Below are 16,998 nucleotides of genomic sequence, written 5' to 3'. Positions count from 1 at the left end.
CTACAAAGAGACAAGTTACAAAGGTTACAGACAAAGTGAGTGGGCAAAACTGTGGCAAATGCAGTTCAATGTGGACAAGTGATGTTATTCACTTTGAATTTTTAGAGTATTTCTTGAATGATAAGAGACAGTCGTTGATGGCTGTGACCCCTGGCTGACTGTTTGGAAGAGCATTGGAAGAGGTGAGCAAAAATAAAAAGCTCAGGGCCCAGAGAAAACAGAGGTCAGAGGATCCTGCACCCTCTCGATCCATGGTCGTCCTTTGAAGCTAATGAAGCAGAGACTGCCTTACCAGAGTGGGACTCCTGAGCCACAACAGGCGATGCTTGAAACAGAGTTGACCACCATGGCATAAACCACCGTCTTACAGAGATGGAACGCTGGCTCCTTGTCTACACCAGAATAATACTGGGGTTTAAAGAATTAAGTTATATAGGCCGTTGCATGAACATGGACTTGCATTCTCTTGAGCATTGGAGGTTGAGGGCTGATTGAATTGAGGTATTTAAAATGATTACAAAATGAATAAATGGCTGGATTTCATGTCCCCACCACCTGCTGGGTGTGTTTTCAATGGGGAGGGGGCGGGGGGCGAGGGACATGTAATATTTGTTGGGCGGCTGGCCCACTTTATTCTGGACCACCCTGACCTACTCCCCACAATACGAGAGGTAAGCTGGTTTGGATTCTGGCATTTTGTCCAAAAATGTAAAAAAGAATAGAACATAAAAAGATCCCTCCAGCCCTCATCCCTCATTACCTTCACACCTACAAACACTTCCTTGCCACATACACGCCAACCAGGCAACACTGTGCATCCCATCCACCTGCTGTGGCCCCTCATGTTAAGGCATGTCTTCCCTCCCACCGCTGTGGACCCTTGCTCCCTCCATGCCAACCAATGCACTGCCACCCACCTCCCTTGGTCCTTTATAGCCCCAGGGCCAACACATACCAACCATGATTCCAGGCCCCACCCACCATCTTTTGCCCATCCACCAACCATGGCCACTCACTCAGTATCCACCATCGGATGACCACAGAACCCATGCAGAGATGAAAGAAAAGAAAGTTCTAAGCGTCTATTGTAGTCTTCACTATATTGAGAAAAATTCATCCATAAAACACCCTCATTTACTACATTTATGTTCCTTCAACTAAATAAGGCCTTATAACAATAAACATTTCATTCAAGTGCACAATACCTTATAACAACAAGCACTGACATTCACCGTCCCATGTTAAAGAGTCTGTAACCACCAATCAAACTGTGAAATGGCAGGCACCCTCTGGTGATAATGGATGGTTGTGAAATAGATCATGCAGCATTGAATAGTAATAGAAACCTACAAACATTTTTCAACAGAGTGAAGTAGGAAGCAATCATTGGCTTTAACACTCCAGACTCTTTTTTTCAAATATTTAAAGGATAGGACTTTTAAATCACTTGATGGCTTGACAACTTCCTTTGAGAGGCACTTTTATCAGGTCCTCTTGACAGCTATTCTTGACACGTTTGACAAGTCCTCTTGATCGGTGCTTCTGACAGTCTTGACAGTTGATTTTGATACGTCTGTTGACAGCTCCATTGAGTTTGACAGGAGTGAGTTTAACGCTTATTTATGCTTACTTTTAACAATTCCAAAGAGCATCATACCCCTCCCAAAAGGACACTTATTCTGCAACAAATAGTATCTTACCTGCCACAAGGGAGTGCTGGGACCAGAGCCCAAAGGGTACTTCCCGTCTCCAAAGAGATACTCAGCCTATCCCTTGAATTCCTTGAGTTCTGATCTACCCTTACCAGGTCTAATCAGCACATTTCGGCATTTCGCACTCCATGGCTATGAAAATCCCACCTGACTGGAGGCAACTGATGATTTAAATGGCCTGCTGCCTCTGTAAACTGTGTATGTGTGAAATGCTCTCTGCTCCATCCCTGCCTCTTCACAAACTGGCAAGTATTGTGTAAGATAACAACGTAAAATTGTCCATGACAGTTAGACAGAAAAATACTTGTAAAACTCCTGGATAACTGATTAAACTGATGCCCCCCTCCCCCTCCCGACTCCCTTCCTGACCCTCCAACCCCCCCAACCTCTTGACCTGACTTGACTAGCTCCCATCATCTGACATGCCTGACCCCTGACTTGCACCTGATAGTAACCTCAAATCTGCATCCTATCCACCCCAATAACCCATTAACTCCTACCAATAAGCTATCCAACTCTGTCTTAAAAATATTCAAAGACTCTGGAGCCAATCTTATCAAAAAAAATGAGAGAGTTTCAGATCTGTTTTTACGGTGAGAGAAAAAATCAAGTCTCATAACACTTAGAAAAAAAAAGGCAAAGCGTGATTCTCGTCAGCGGGGGATTGGATGAAGTCTATTCATGCCGGGAAGCTGGCTGCTAATTTCTGGAAGTCACTGTTGCGCATGCGCTCTGATATCCTAGTGCATTGTCAAGTGCACATAATGCACTGGAGATTGCCACTACCCCCCTTCCTCTCAATTGCTGCCCCTCCGGCTTAGCGATCCCCGATTGCAGAGGCCACAGCCCCCACATGTCGCCTCTCCTTCAGGCCCCACCCCTTGGGACTGCCAACCCCTGCCCCTGACCACACGAGGGCCTCATTGGCTTCCAGTCCCACTGGCGAGGCCATTACATCTGCTCCCCATTGGTGGGGTACCATATATCCTCCTCGCCGGTGAGGACCTCTATCAGCAAGGCTGTTCAGGCAAGTGAGCCCAGACGATTGCATCCCAAGCTCACTAATTATATTTAAATTGACTAATGAATATTAACGTCTACCTTGTGCCCTTCCCGGGCATGAGGCAATTCAATGCTGGTAACATTGTGAGAGGCGAGAAACCAGGCACGAGCCCGATTTTTCGCCCCTCTTGCAATTTTACCAGCTCGCCACACCAATTGTCCCCTCTGCTTCTACCACCTTTTCAGCGAGAGAGTTCCAAATACTCATGGCTCTCATCTCCATTTTAAATGGGCGACTTCTTAGTTTTAAACAGTGACATCCAGCTCTAGATTCTCCCACAGGAGGATACATCCTCTCCACGTCTACCCTGTCACGGCCCCTTAGGATAATATATATTTCAATGTTTTCAGTACGTTAATGAACACTTACCAGAAGATGACAGTTAGTGCCATAAAAGGGGGCCTTGACTTGTCTTCCACACGACGATCCAGTGCTATGAGGAAGCAGTTCAATGGAAAAGTACTACGCATTTCTGAAGAAGCCGGGTTTGGAAGACCCAGCCAGAAATGCAGAGCAGTCATGGCGAAGTTAAGTAGGAGCTCAGCAGCAATCTGCTGGTGATCCTCGGAAGTGCCTGGATAGTACAATTTAAAAAAAAGGGGTGCAGTCCAGGTACAAAAATAACTAGTGGACTATGTACACAAATTCTTGAAAGTTGAGAAGTTAAAAAAAACAGACACTATCCTTGGCTTTATGAACAGGAACTTTGGATATCAAAACAAAGAAAGTAGGTTGAACTGCTACAAATCACTGGATTTAGGCCTCAGTTGACATATTGTCTTCAATTCTGTGCACACTTCTGGAAGTGTGTCTTGGAGAGGGAGCAGAGGAAATTTGTGGGAATGATATTGAGGTGTGAGATTGCATCTATGTGGAGAAACTGGTGTTCTTCTTGGAATTTACATTATTCATGTAAATTGAGTCTGTGTCTTTATAAACTCTGTTTGTGAACAGAATTCCCACTCACCTGAAGAAGGGGCTTAGAGCTTCGAAAGCTTGTGTGGCTTTTGCTACCAAATAAACCTGTTGGACTTTGACCTGGTGTTGTTAAACTTCTTACTGTGTTTACCCCAGTCCAACGCCGGCATCTCCACATCGTTCTTCTTGGAGCAGAGAAGGTTAAGGTGGGCATTAACAGGAGGGTTCAAAATCATGGAGCATCTTGATTGCATTAATAAAGATTATTGGGCAGTAGGGCTGACAAGGCAGGCAGATGGATTTCAATCTAGGTAGGTTTGAAGTAATCTATTCTGTGTCTGTGAGATAGTTCTTGGTTATTTTCTTTAAGTGGTTAAAAATGTACGAAGAGTAGAGGTTTGAAGATTTGGTGGTCCATGTATACAGTACACAGATCATGAAAAGGTTTATGGAATGTTGGACAAGAGAACTAGAATGTAAAGGGAAAGATTTGTTCCTGTAATACAACCCCGTGGTTAGACCACCTTTGCAGCACCATGTGTAATTCTGAGCACTGCACCATAGACAGGACATTGGCCTTGGAAGGGTTACAATGCAGATACACCCGAACATTGTGTGAAATTATGAGGTGAGTTTACATGAACTATGTTTTTTAAATTCCCTACAATGTAGAAAATTAAGAGATATTTGTTGATTTTCTTTTTAGGATGTTGGAAGGATTTGAAACAGTAGATAGAATTTTTCCCATTGGTGGCGAAGACTAGGACAACTGGACACAACCTTATAAAATGAACCAAATGGGCAGCATGGTGGTACAGTGGTGAGCATTGCTTAACGACACCAGGGACCTGGTTTGATTCCCAGCTTGGGTCTCTGTCTGTGCGGAATCTGCACATTCTCCCCGTGTCCACGTGGGTTTTCTTCGGGTGCTCCGGCTCCCTCCCACAGATCGGGATGCACTACTCGAAAAAGAAGTGAAAGCAGAATGAATAATAATTTTCAAAAAGGAACTGGACAACTCGAAGGGCTATGAAAGAAGTGCAGGGGACTGAACAGTTTTTTCAAAGATAAAGCTCGGCACAACATCGTGGGCCGAAGGGCCTGTTCTGTGCTGTACTGTTCTATGTTCTATGTTCTATTCACACAAAAAAAGGCAGGGGAAATCTGGAACCTTTGACTAAAAAGTCCGTGGATGCTAGATCAATGAAAACTTTCAAGATTGGGATCAGTAGATTTTGAAATGGGTAGGGAGCAAAGGTGGGAAAATGAGTTTGAGGTACAGATCTGTCACAATCTAACTGAATGATGGAATAGGCTTGAAGGACTGAATGGCCAATTCCAATTCCTATGTTTCGATGTTCACTGTCCAGTGTCTAGGGATTCACAGGAAGAACCTTGGCTAGGATGCTCCCAAAAAAAACTAAGTACCAATGGGTGGGAAAACGGGAGATTTTCCCGTCCTTTTCTTGGACGTAATTAGCTGAATGAATCTCCCGGGGGTGGGTGGGGGGACGGGGGGACGGGGGGGACGGGGGGGGGGGGGTCTCAATGGTCTCTGTCCCCACCAGTGGGGTGAGCATGCCTGTTCCTCGGTGGGGAGCAGCTGTAAACCCCGCTGATGGGGACCTCTCCCTGCGCGGGGGGAGGCACTAGTGGGCCTGGAGGTTACCATCCATACAGTAATCAGTCCCATGCTGATTTCTGGCACAGGGCTGATTACATCAGGAAAAAAGGGCCTGAGAGAAAAAGTCCCCTGCTGCAGTCTCCCGGCCCGCTGCGCTACTCAAGCAGCACAGTGGGCTGGAAGAATCCCGGCCCTTGATTGCACTAGAGGACAGAATTTTCAGCTTTTCCAACCAGGACACATTAGGGGGACAGAATTGAAAAGCAGAGAAATTATGTTGAAGTTGAATAGAACTTTGGCCGGGCCACACTTGGGACACTGCGCTCAATCTGGCCTCCATTTTATAAAAAGAATGTAAAAGCACCGACGAAGATACAAAAACGAGTTACAAGCATAACACTGGAACTGACTGACCATTTCTATATATAGTTTGAAGAATATTGTGATGATATGTGGCTGCATGTGTTATAATGTAAAGATGCTCAGCCGAACAAGGGTTAACATGGCACAGGAGAATGGCACCACCCACAGTGTGGTGTATGTATCCATTGGTCAGAGAACAGTCTATACAATACTATAATCCGAACTGTAAATAGTTAAAGTCTGTCAATAAAGGTGTTTATGTTTAAGTACATACACCTCAGAACCTCATCAATGAGCCACCACCATTGCAACATGAAGATCCCATATTATGAGTATATTATGATAAATATGAAGTTCTTTTCTCTAGAAATGAGAAGGCTGCGTGATGTCCTGATAAAGGTCTTTAAGATCAAGGAAGAAGTTGATTGGGTAGAGAGACAGCAGATGTGGGAGAGACAAAAATCAGAGGTCAAAAATATCAGAAAGTCACCAATAAATCTAACAGATATTTCAGGAGAAGCCTCTTTACACAGAGTGTTAAGTACAATCTGGACCTTGATTCTGTAAATAGTTGAGGTGAATAGTATAAAGGAAGTTAGATAATACATGAGGGAGAAGGGAAGAAAAGGTTATATTTATTGGGTTAGATGAAGAGGGGTGGTAAGAGGCTTACGTGTGCACGAGTTGGGTCAAATAGCTTGTTTTCTATAATCTACATTCTACCTAATTCTGTGTAATTATACCAGAGAATTATTCTAACAATGTTCCTACAAGGTAGGTAGATACTTTGTTTTCTTCAGTACAGAGTTTGCCACTCTTCTATCCCTGGTCTCTTGTGGCTCAGACGTCCATAATGGGAATAGAACTGCTTAAAGCTGTGGACTGTGTACTTAAACCCAAATCCTTTGAGATTAATTATGCCTTAGATACAGATGGAACTTTTATGAGTCACGTCTACCCTTTCTTGAAAATACAAATGGTATGCAGAAAGACAAATTCATGAGCCACCTGTTAATATCTATTCACTGCACTCAAATTGACTTTTATGCATTAGTAATCAGCTAGACCAACTGTTACCCTGCCTAGTCAACAATCAGCAGTTTTTTTGTACCTGTTGTATCAGATAATTGTTGAAGGACATTTCCTTTAGCACTTTATTGTTGAACTCACAATATGTATAACTACACAGAATTATGTGGAATGTACATCATAGAAAACAGGCTATTTGATCCACACATAAACCTCTTCATTTAACCCAATCAATATAACCTTTTTCTCACTTCTCCCTCATGTACCACCTAACTTTCCCTATACTATTCACCTCAACTATTTATAGGAACAAGTTCCAAATTGTATTTGCACTCTGTGCAAAGAGATTTCTCCTGCAATACCTAGCTCAGAGGGGTGGGATTGGACAGCACAGATAATGAATGCAACAGTATCCCTAAATTACTGTCATGTTACAAGTTTGGCATTAATGGCATTTGATCCTTACCAAGAAAGTGGAGTTACACTAATGAAAGAAAATGAAACTATTTTGGACAAGAATTTTACATGTTAATGCATTAAAGAACTGAGAGTGTTAATAACATCGACATCAAGGATTCTCAGATGTTTTGCTTCTCAGCGCCCATGGCTGTCCCCAATGCTTCCTGGTTTTAAAAGCTCCACCGACTCCAAAAGAAGTACCTTCGCTGTATGAAAATTAGTCATACAATTCCATGTATACATTTATTATTTTTGTTTACATGTTGTGAAACTGATACTGATACCAAATCAAAGTTTGGGTTAAGGAATTAATGTCATCTTTGAAGGTGTGAGCCTTCTTCTGCAAGTGGCGAAACTCAGCAATTGGTTATTGGCTGAATCCAATGGTCATGAAATCTTCTGGCTGTTCCCTCCCACAGGATCTTCCAGTCCCTCGACGGAGAAACTCTATTCTAAATCACTGAACTAAACAAATAACTTCCCAAGAGTAAGATTGAGTAAAGCTACATTGAAATACAAGTTACACAGTGCTTCCTGCAATTGACAATGAAATTCACCAAAACTTTCTGCTCTTCATGCAGTATTCTTTGATTATAGTTTATTTAGTAGTGTCACAAGTAGGCTTACATTAACACTGCAATGAGGTTATTGTGAAAATCCCCTAGTCGCCACATTCTGGCGCCTGTTCGGGTACACTGAGGGAGAATTTAGCATAGCCAATTCACCTAACCAAAAATCGGAGCACCCGGAGGAAACCCACACAGACACAGGGAGAACGTACAGACTCCACACAGACTGTGACCTAAGGCAGCAGTGCTAAACACTGTGTCTCCATGCTGCCCATGTGAAGATCAAATGCAAGACTAAATAGTCAAAACATGAAATAAAGGCTAATAATGGTAGAAGTGCACATGGGAGAATTGTAACTTCCTGAAACACTGGCAGCAGGGGGCTCAGCAGTGCACAGGAAACCTAGAGTTCAGGATTTCCCCACAGTGAAGATTTAACTGCACAGATTGCTTGTGTCACCACAGAAATGTCCTTGCCCTGAGGTCAGGCTTTGCCTCTGGCTGAGGGTGAGTTCTCAATCCTAGCAGATGTCTGATCCCGGGCGGGTGGAGGTAACAATGATTGGAAGTCGAGAGATTGGTGAATGGGGCTGAGGGAATGGGGCTAGGGTGAGTAGGGAAGCAGGTGGAAAGGACACCGGCTTGGTGAGGGAACGGTGTGGGTGGGGGAAAGAGATCAGAAGCTTAGGGGAGGGTATCTGTGGCAGATTGGAAGGGATCGACTGACTTGCCACTTCTCTATTATTCCTGAATTTGCCTTTGGTTTCCTTGAGGAGAAAGGCAACGATTAAGTCAGTTTTTCCAAAGGTCAATTGTTTCTGAAGCTTATCTGGTTTAAGAAAAAACTTGAACTATCATTTATTTTGTTTTAAATAAAATCTTTGCTTAAATTAAATTGCGGGGTGTGGCCGTTCAACTGTTGCTGAATTCAGCAGGTAAGCAGACCTCCTAGCTCCAAAAGTCAGTCCTTCCCTTCCTTTGCCTGCTACCTTTCCTGAGACTTATGAAACCTGGGTGGCTAGACTTAAGTTTGAAATGCTGGGTAAATCTGAGGCATGGCAACCTCATTGCATTTTTAAATTGCCAACCCACTTCCTGACAGGGGGTTTGGCTGCTTGCTCCCATCCCCATCTCCATGAAAAACAGAGATGGACGTGTTTGAGGCAGGTTGGAGTTGGTATTCGGATTTTTAATGCTTCCCTCCCACCTGACCCAAATCCATCAGTTTCATGGGGTTAAAAACTTCCCCATCCTTCTGTGGGTTGGGACTGATGTTTCCAACAGGCGTCTTTGTTAGGTGAGAACGTGTTCTGGTGAAAGATCTTAATCTGAAATTTCTGACATGCCTTTTTTTCAGATGATGACAGAGTTGGTATGTGGTTCCAGAGTTCTTCATTGAACTATTTAATCACAGAATAGGCTGGTGGCGAATTTGTTCAGTGCTCACAATGGCAGCGGAATGCCAATTCTGCACCTTTCCCTTCCTGACAAATTATAACAGCATGACTTTCAGTTTCACGCCTTCCACATGCAATCCATGCTTTTCACTTGGACAAGGCTGTACCGCTTCCTATTGTAATCTTCCAGACCTGCAAGCTAAGCCTTTTTCTCAGTGACAGTGAAGCAAGGATAATGATAGTAGTTACATGAAAATTAATCTGTCTGAATAAGACTAGCTTTGAAAGTTGATGAGTAAGAATTTTTTTAAAAATCCAATTAATTGAATTTTTAGAATCTGAAAGGAAGCATCTCCTCTGCAGGACTCTGACAGCACACTGTATTGCTCTGTGCAGTCACATAATGTGGATTCTGGCACAAAGCGCCCACCAAGCTCATCTGTTGGCTTTTAAGTGCCGACTGACTTGCCACTTCTCTATTATTCCTGAATTTGCCTTTGGTTTCCTTGAGGACAAAGGCAACGATTAAGTCAGTTTTTCCAAGGGTCAATTGTTTCTGAAGGTTATCTGGTTTAAGAAAAAACTTGAACTATCATTTATTTTGTTTTAAATAAAATCTTTGCTTAAATTACATGATATCATCACAAAGGTGCTTTCCCTGATCATTCCAAGCATTGCAACACTCACTACAGCTGTCAATCTGGTAAAGATCCCTGCTATACCAACATCACGACTCAAATATAACATTGCGTACAAATGAATGACTTCATGTTCTTTTGCAAATACAATAACAGCCTTGCCGATTACTCTGTACTAAGGTACCCGCTTGTGGTGACATTGAGGCTGACCTTGGAGTCACCTCCCCCGCTGCCGCACTCTCCTTTGTCGTACCACCATTTGTTTTTCAATTTGTCCAAGAGGCCTTGTTCATTCAGTTTTAATACTGCGAGGTTAACAGCATTTCTTGAAACGATAAAACATATTTGTAAGAAAATGAACAATTGTAATAAGTGTACGTGAAAGGAGCACAATAGGACAAATTGGCTATTTTCACGGAATGGAGAAACGCTTGCACGGCAAATAAAGTGTTAATATTGGAAGGTGGCATGAAGGATCACATTGTTCAAAACTGAAGTGTGCGGGATGGGGATTTGCCTTTAAGAAAAAAAAATTAACACATCATGCAATCACACATTCTTCACACGTGACAGCATTAACTTTACCAGATAAATTGAGAAGGTGTAGAATTATAAAATTAAAACGGCGACGAACAATTAAAAAAGACGACACGATAAAGGAAATAGTAAAATGGATGCATTAAATAGTTTAACTCTACATTACCAGCCTTACTTAATCCAGGCTTTTAAACAATGTAAAATTTAAGTTACCTTACAGTCTTGACAATTAAAAGAAAAAAAAAAGTGGAAACATCAGGGTGGGTGGAATACTATAACAACATATAGAATATTGTTACACTATTCCACCCACCTTAATGATGCTCCTTTAGGTGTAGCCACTCCATAGCCTTTCGAGTCAAGGTTCCCTCCTACTTTCATGGTGTCGCACGGTTTCCTCTGCTCAATGTATTCATTCATTGTTGACTCCAGCAAGAAGGCAAACTTTCCCTTTGATTTTCGAACTTTGGCAACTCCGTCAGCTGTTGTTTTGGTGAACACAGATGGTTCAGCAGATTTCATGTAGGACCACATTTTTTCATACACTGCTATTTTTGATCGCTGGAGAGAGAGAGAGAGACAGAGACAGAGAAAGTATTATATAAATTGGAGCAAATTCCATTTCAAATGTTTTTCCTTTTAAAGGTAAGTTTAGAGCAGAGTTTGACTGATCTCAGACATTGTTGTTCCTTTGGATTACTTTTGCATCAGTTTTCAGGATCTTCACACAATTGATAGGGAGCAAGAATCCAGCAGGTGTAAAACTGTATGAAACTTGTACCTTTTTTTGTATCACGAGTTCTTTTTATGCGTATTCTGTATGAGCTCCTGATAGATGAAAGGTTAATTTTGGTGTGTGATTTGAGTTGCTTCTTGTGTGATTTGAGTTATAATCAAGACCACACTGCAACAGGAGAACATGAATAGGAAAAGGGAAGTATGGACAAGCTATGTTACCAGTTGTGCCAGAAGATTGGAGAATTGCAAGTTTTACTCCTTTGCTCGAAAAAGGGTGCAAAGATAAACCCAGGAGCTACCGGCCAGCCAGTTTAACTTTGGTGGTGAGGAAACTTCTAGAAACAATAATTTTGGATAAAATTAATAGTCACATTGACAAATTCAGATTAATTAAGGAAGGTCAGCACAGATTTGTTAAGGGAAAATTGTATTTTACTGACGTGTTCAAGTTTTATGAAGAGGCAATAGAGAGGGTTGATGAAGGCAATGCTGTTGATGTAATATATGGACTACAAAAGGCACTCAATACAGTTTTTTATTAATTCTTTCATGTGATGTGGGCATCCCTGGCTAGGTTAGCATTTGTTGCCCATTCTTAATTGCTCTTGAGAAGGTGCTGATGAGCTGCCTTCTTGAACCACTGTAGACCATGTGGAGTATGTACATCCACAGTGCTGTTAGGGAGGGAATTCCAGGATTTGATCCAGCGACAGTGAAGTGCTGCATTACAAACCTGTGAGCAAAGTTATAGCTCATGAAATAAAAGGGACAGCAGCAACATTGATGAAGAATTGGTTGAGTGACAGGAAACAGAGCAGTGGCTAATGGATCTTTATCCTGCTGGAGTAAGGTTTATAATGGAATTCCCCAGGGGTCAGGGTTGGGATTTTTGCTCTTCCTGTTATATATTAATGGCCTAGCCCTTGGTGTACAGGACACAATGTCAAAATTTGCAGATTTTACAGAACTTGGAAGCATTGTGAGCTGTGTGGAAGACAGTGTAGAACTTCAAAGGGACACAAACAAGTTGATGGAATGGGCAGACAAGTGGCAAATGAAGTTCAATGTGGAAAAATGAGAAGTGATTAATTTTGGTAGGAAGAACATGGAGAGGAAATATAATTTACAGGAGAATTCTCTGAAGGGGCTGCAGGAGCAGAGGGACCTGGGTGTTTTTGTGTGTAAGTCAATGAAGGTGGCAGGACAGATTGAGAGAGTGGTTAATAAAGCATACAATGCCCTAGGCTTTGTTAATGGGAGCTTAGGAGCAAGGAGTTATGTTGAACTTATATAAGACAGTAGTTAGCCTCAGCTGGAGTACTGTGCTTGGTTCTGGGCTCTGCCCTTTAGGCAAAATGTGAAGTAATTGGAGAAAGTGCAGAAAAGATTCATGAGAATGGTTCCAGGCATGAGGAACGTCAGTTCTGAAGTTAGATTGGAGAAGTTGGGACTTATTTCCTTGGAGAAGAGAAGGCTGAGAGGAGATTTGATAGAGGTATTCAAAATCACGAGAGCCTGGACAAATTAGATAGGGAGAAATTGTTCCTACTTCATGTCGAGAGGGCTCGAATTGAAGAGCAGGGATGTACTTCTGAGGCTGTATAAGGCTCTGGTCAGACCCCATTTGGAATATTGTGAGCAGTTTTGGACCCTGTATCTAAGGAAGGATGTGCTGGCCTTGGAAAGGGTCCAGAGGAGGTTCACAAGAATGATCCCTGGAATGAAGAGCTTTGTTGTATGAAGAATGGTTGAGGACTCTGGGTCTGTACTCGCTGGAGTTTAGAAAGATGAGGCGGGATCTTATTGAAACTTACAGGAGACTGCAAGGCCTGGATAGAGTGGATGTGGAGAGGATGTTTCCACTAGTAGGAGAAACTAGAACCAAAGGGCACAAGCTTAGGCGAAAGGGATGATCCTTTAAAAGAGATGAGGAGGAATTTCTTCAGCCAGAGAGAAGTGGATCTGTGGAACTCTTTGCCGCAGAAGGCTGTGAAGGCCAGGTCATTGAGTGTCTTTAAGATAGATAGATATGTTCTTGATTAATAAGGGGGTCAGGGGTTATGGGAAAAAGGCAGGAGAATGGGGATGAGACAAATATCAGCCGCAATTGAATGGTGGAGCAGACTCGATGGGCCGAGTGGCCTAATTGTGTTCCTATGTCTTATGGTCTTATACTTGTGAAAAGATTGAGAATGGGAGGGTATAGATTTAAGGTAAATGGTAAACAAATTGACATGAGGAAAAACATTTTCACACAGCAAATGGTTAAGGTCTGGAAATGTTTGAGAGTGTGGTGGAGGCAGGTTCAATCGAGGCATGTAAAAGAGAATCAGACTGTTATCTGAAAAGCAAGAGTTTCTAGGGTTCTGGGGAGAAGGTAGGAGAATGGCACTAGATGAATTGCTCATTCAAAGAGATGGCGAGTGAGGCTGAATGGCCTATCTTTGCGCTGTAACACAATCTTTGTGATTGTGTTAAAATGCCCCATACCTAGAATCATTCTTGTTATTTCTCCTCTGCAATCAGTCAAGGACTGGCCCATCCTTCCTAAAGTGTGGTGATCAGAACTTCTTTAGTACATTGATCTTTAATACCCTGAAGCCTGCATTTTCTGCCCCCGCCCTCCCCCCTCCCCTCCCCCAATCCGGCCGCGGTGTGTTTTCTGGAGGCTGAGGCACTTGCCATGGCCATCAGGGGGATTTTCCGGTCCTGCTGATGTCCACAGCATATTTGTGTGGCTCGCCCATCCCGTTGCCAGGCAACTCGTTGTGGTGGATCACCTTCGGCCAGAAGATCCCAGCAGTGGGAAGTGGCTGGAAAATCCCACTCTGAGTATATATCTTTAGGCTCTGCATAATTTGATTGTGTAGCCCCTGATGCTATGCCATCACAATCCAACAATCGCCCAGCCGTGATCAACTTTGTCCTCCACTTAATCTATTATCAACTTTTTCAAACAGTATCAACTCCATTAGTTTTAATTCGGATTCCTGAATAATATGCACACAGCGTGTCATTCAAAAAAATATCATAATCAGCCTTATCATGTTTTCTTTGGATTAGTTTAAGTAGTCGTTTTTCTATTCCAAATAATTTTCAGGGCATGTCTTGTAATTTTTCTGAATTTTCCATTAAAAAAAATAATTAGCGTAGGTTCCAAGTAAAAGTGCACTTCATCATTTTAAAGTTTATTTATTAGTGTCACAAGTTGGCGTACATTAATACTGCAATGAAGTTACTGTGAAAATCCCCTAGTCGCCTGTTGGGTACACTGAGGGAGAATTTAGCATGGCCAATGCACCAAACCAGCATGTCTTTCAGACTGTGGGAAGAAATCGGAGCACCTGGAGGGAACCTACCCAGACACGGGGAGAACGTGCAAACTCCACACAGTGACCCAAGCTGGGAATCAAACCCGGGTCCCTGGTGTGGTGAAGCAGCAGTGCTAACCACTGTGAAACTGAGAAATGGTAAGTCAGCCTATGACAGTTAAGATGATGCTAATAGTCTCGTGTGACTGATGAAGCACTGACAAGTGTGCTGTTAAGAGATCCTGAACATAGCTGTTTAATAACAAGAGATAAAGATTGAAAAATTTTGTATCAGTGGTGGTATCCGCTATGAAAGCAGTTGAGTTGCTCCACAATGTAGGGGATGCTAAAAGAAGCTTTAATAATATCTTGCTTCTGGGCACTCTGTTAGAAGGTGACGGATTCAAAGCCCAGGTCAGGACTTGACTAATTTAGGCCAATTCTTAAGTTTCATTTCAGTGCCATAATGCTGCATTTTCAAAAGTGAGAAAGTGGAAAGTCAAGGCCACAACTACCTTCTGTGATGGTTCAGATGGAGGTTAAAGAATCTGTCGAACTAATTGAAAGGTTCTAGAGCTTTCCTGCTATCCTGTCCAACACTCCTCCTCAATTAACCCAACCATAAACAAATTAACTGATCTTGATGCCATTGCTAACTATATATGGAATCATACTGCGTACAAAATGGTTGCTTCACTTTGTTACATAACAACAGTTCATTACAGAGTAACATTTCTGGCATTACATACAGTTGTAAGTTTTTCTTTCTTTCCATCTACTTTTTTTCTTGTTGTCACTCCCTGCAACGATGTATTAATTCCTATGAAGTGTCCCCTTCAGGCAAGCCTGCAGGCTACCTCAGGCCTCTCTTTAAATTTCCATGTGTTTTCAGCAGGGGGTGGGGGGTGTGGCATACAAGAGAGGGCAGGTGCCCTGCCCGCTACCTTCCCACCCACCCACCCACCCCGAGTTCACCCCCATAACACAGTAGGTGGGTGGGCAGGGAAATCAGAAGTCCATATTTAAACAATTAGTGGTCAATTGATGTTGCTAACAAGCTGACTGACCTCGATACGATGCTGCGCACACCACAGTATGAGTGGAGTGGGCAGATGGGCAAGAGTAGGTAGGCCATTTTTGATCAGAAGTTTTCAAATGGGTGGGAAGGAAGTGGGGGTGGTGGTGCCCCTTGGGTATTGGGAGACAGTCCAGCTAATATAGCTCCCCCTCCTCTTTATTCCTGTCCGTCTGCACTCCGAAAACCATCACCCTCACACATTCCCGACCCCACCCTCCAAAAATGAGCTGGCTGTGAGGGTGAGCCCAACGGAGGGAGAATTGGTCGTGCAGAAAGGAGGCAAGAATAAGTAGGCAATAGGCCAGAACATTTTTTGTTCCATGTCCCATACAAATCTTTAAAAAAAATCAAAAACTTAGTTGTGACTAAGCTTTAACAACCACAGTATATATTTGATTATAGTTGACACTGATTCTATATAATTATCTTACAATTGGGAGAGAAATGAATGACAATGTGAGTTTTACATAGATTGAGTTCTGTGCATTCGAAAATTGATTAAGCAATGATGATACAAAGATTGGAGGTGTAGTGGACAGTGAGGATGATGATACAAAGATTGGAGGTGTAGTGGACAGTGAGGAAGGTTTTCAAAACTTGCAGAGGGATTTGGACCAACTAGAAAAATGGGCTGAAAAATGGCAAATGGAATTTAACGCAGACAAGTGTGAGATATTGCACTTTGGAAGGACAAACCAAAGAAGAACGTACAGGGTAAATGGTAGGACTCTGAAGAGTGCAGTTGAACAGAGGGATCTGGGAATACAGGTACAGAGTTCCCTAAAAGTGACGTCACAGGTGGATAGGGTCGTAAAGAGTGCCTTTGGTACATTGGCCTTTATAAATCGGAGTATCGAGTATAAAAGTTGGAGTGTTATGGTAAGGTTATATAAGGCATTGGTGAGGCCGAATTTGGAGTATTGTGTACAGTTTTGGTTAGCTAGTTACAGGAAGGATGTAAATAAGATTGAAAGAGTGCAGAGAAGGTTCACAAGAATGTTGCCGGGACTTGAGAAGCTGAGTTACAGAGAGAGATTGAATAGGTTGGGACTTTATTCCCTGGAGCGTAGAAGATTGAGGGGAGATTTGATAGAGGTGTATAAGATTTTGATGGGTACAGATAGAGTGAATGCAAGCAGGCTTTTTCCGCTGAGGCTAGGGGAGAAAAAAACCAGAGGGCATGGGTTAAGGGTGAAAGGAGAAAAGTTTAAAGGGAATATTAGGGGGGGCTTCTTCACGCAGAGAGTGGTGGGAGTGTGGAATGAGCTGCCGGATAAAGTGGTAAACTTGGACAGGTTCATGGATGAGAGGGGTGTGGAGGGATATGGTCCAAGTGCAAGTCAGTGGGACTAGGCATAAAATGATTCGGCACAGACAAGAAGGGCCAAAAGGCCTGTTTCTGAGCTGTAATTTTCTATGGTTCTATGGTTCTATGTAACATATGATTATCACCAATATAGTGACAGCATACTTCCATGCTGTTAAGGTGAGGAGTTGCGAAAGGTTATGAAGCCTTTGGAGTAAAGCTCACCTGGCCTTTTAACCCCTTCCTAGCCATATGG

At 42.8% G+C, this 16,998-nt stretch overlaps 1 protein-coding gene across 1 annotated transcript in view; it reads right to left on the bottom strand.

The window, feature by feature from the left end:
* Positions 1–16,998, bottom strand: part of LOC144492349 (glutamate receptor 3-like) — a 400,257-nt gene that overhangs the window by 16,017 nt on the left and 367,242 nt on the right. The window contains exons 13-15 of the mRNA XM_078210344.1: positions 10,623–10,870; positions 9,942–10,097; positions 6,404–6,409 (exon numbers count right to left, since the gene is read on the bottom strand). Coding sequence (XP_078066470.1) covers positions 6,404–6,409; positions 9,942–10,097; positions 10,623–10,870 — 410 coding nt within the window. The remainder of the gene's footprint in view (positions 1–6,403; positions 6,410–9,941; positions 10,098–10,622; positions 10,871–16,998) is intronic.

Source organism: Mustelus asterias, chromosome 4, assembly GCF_964213995.1.
Source record: "Mustelus asterias chromosome 4, sMusAst1.hap1.1, whole genome shotgun sequence".
NCBI classification, from domain to species: Eukaryota; Metazoa; Chordata; class Chondrichthyes; order Carcharhiniformes; family Triakidae; genus Mustelus; species Mustelus asterias.
Note: the sequence above shows the minus strand (reverse complement) of the source record. Positions and strands in the feature narration are given on the sequence as shown.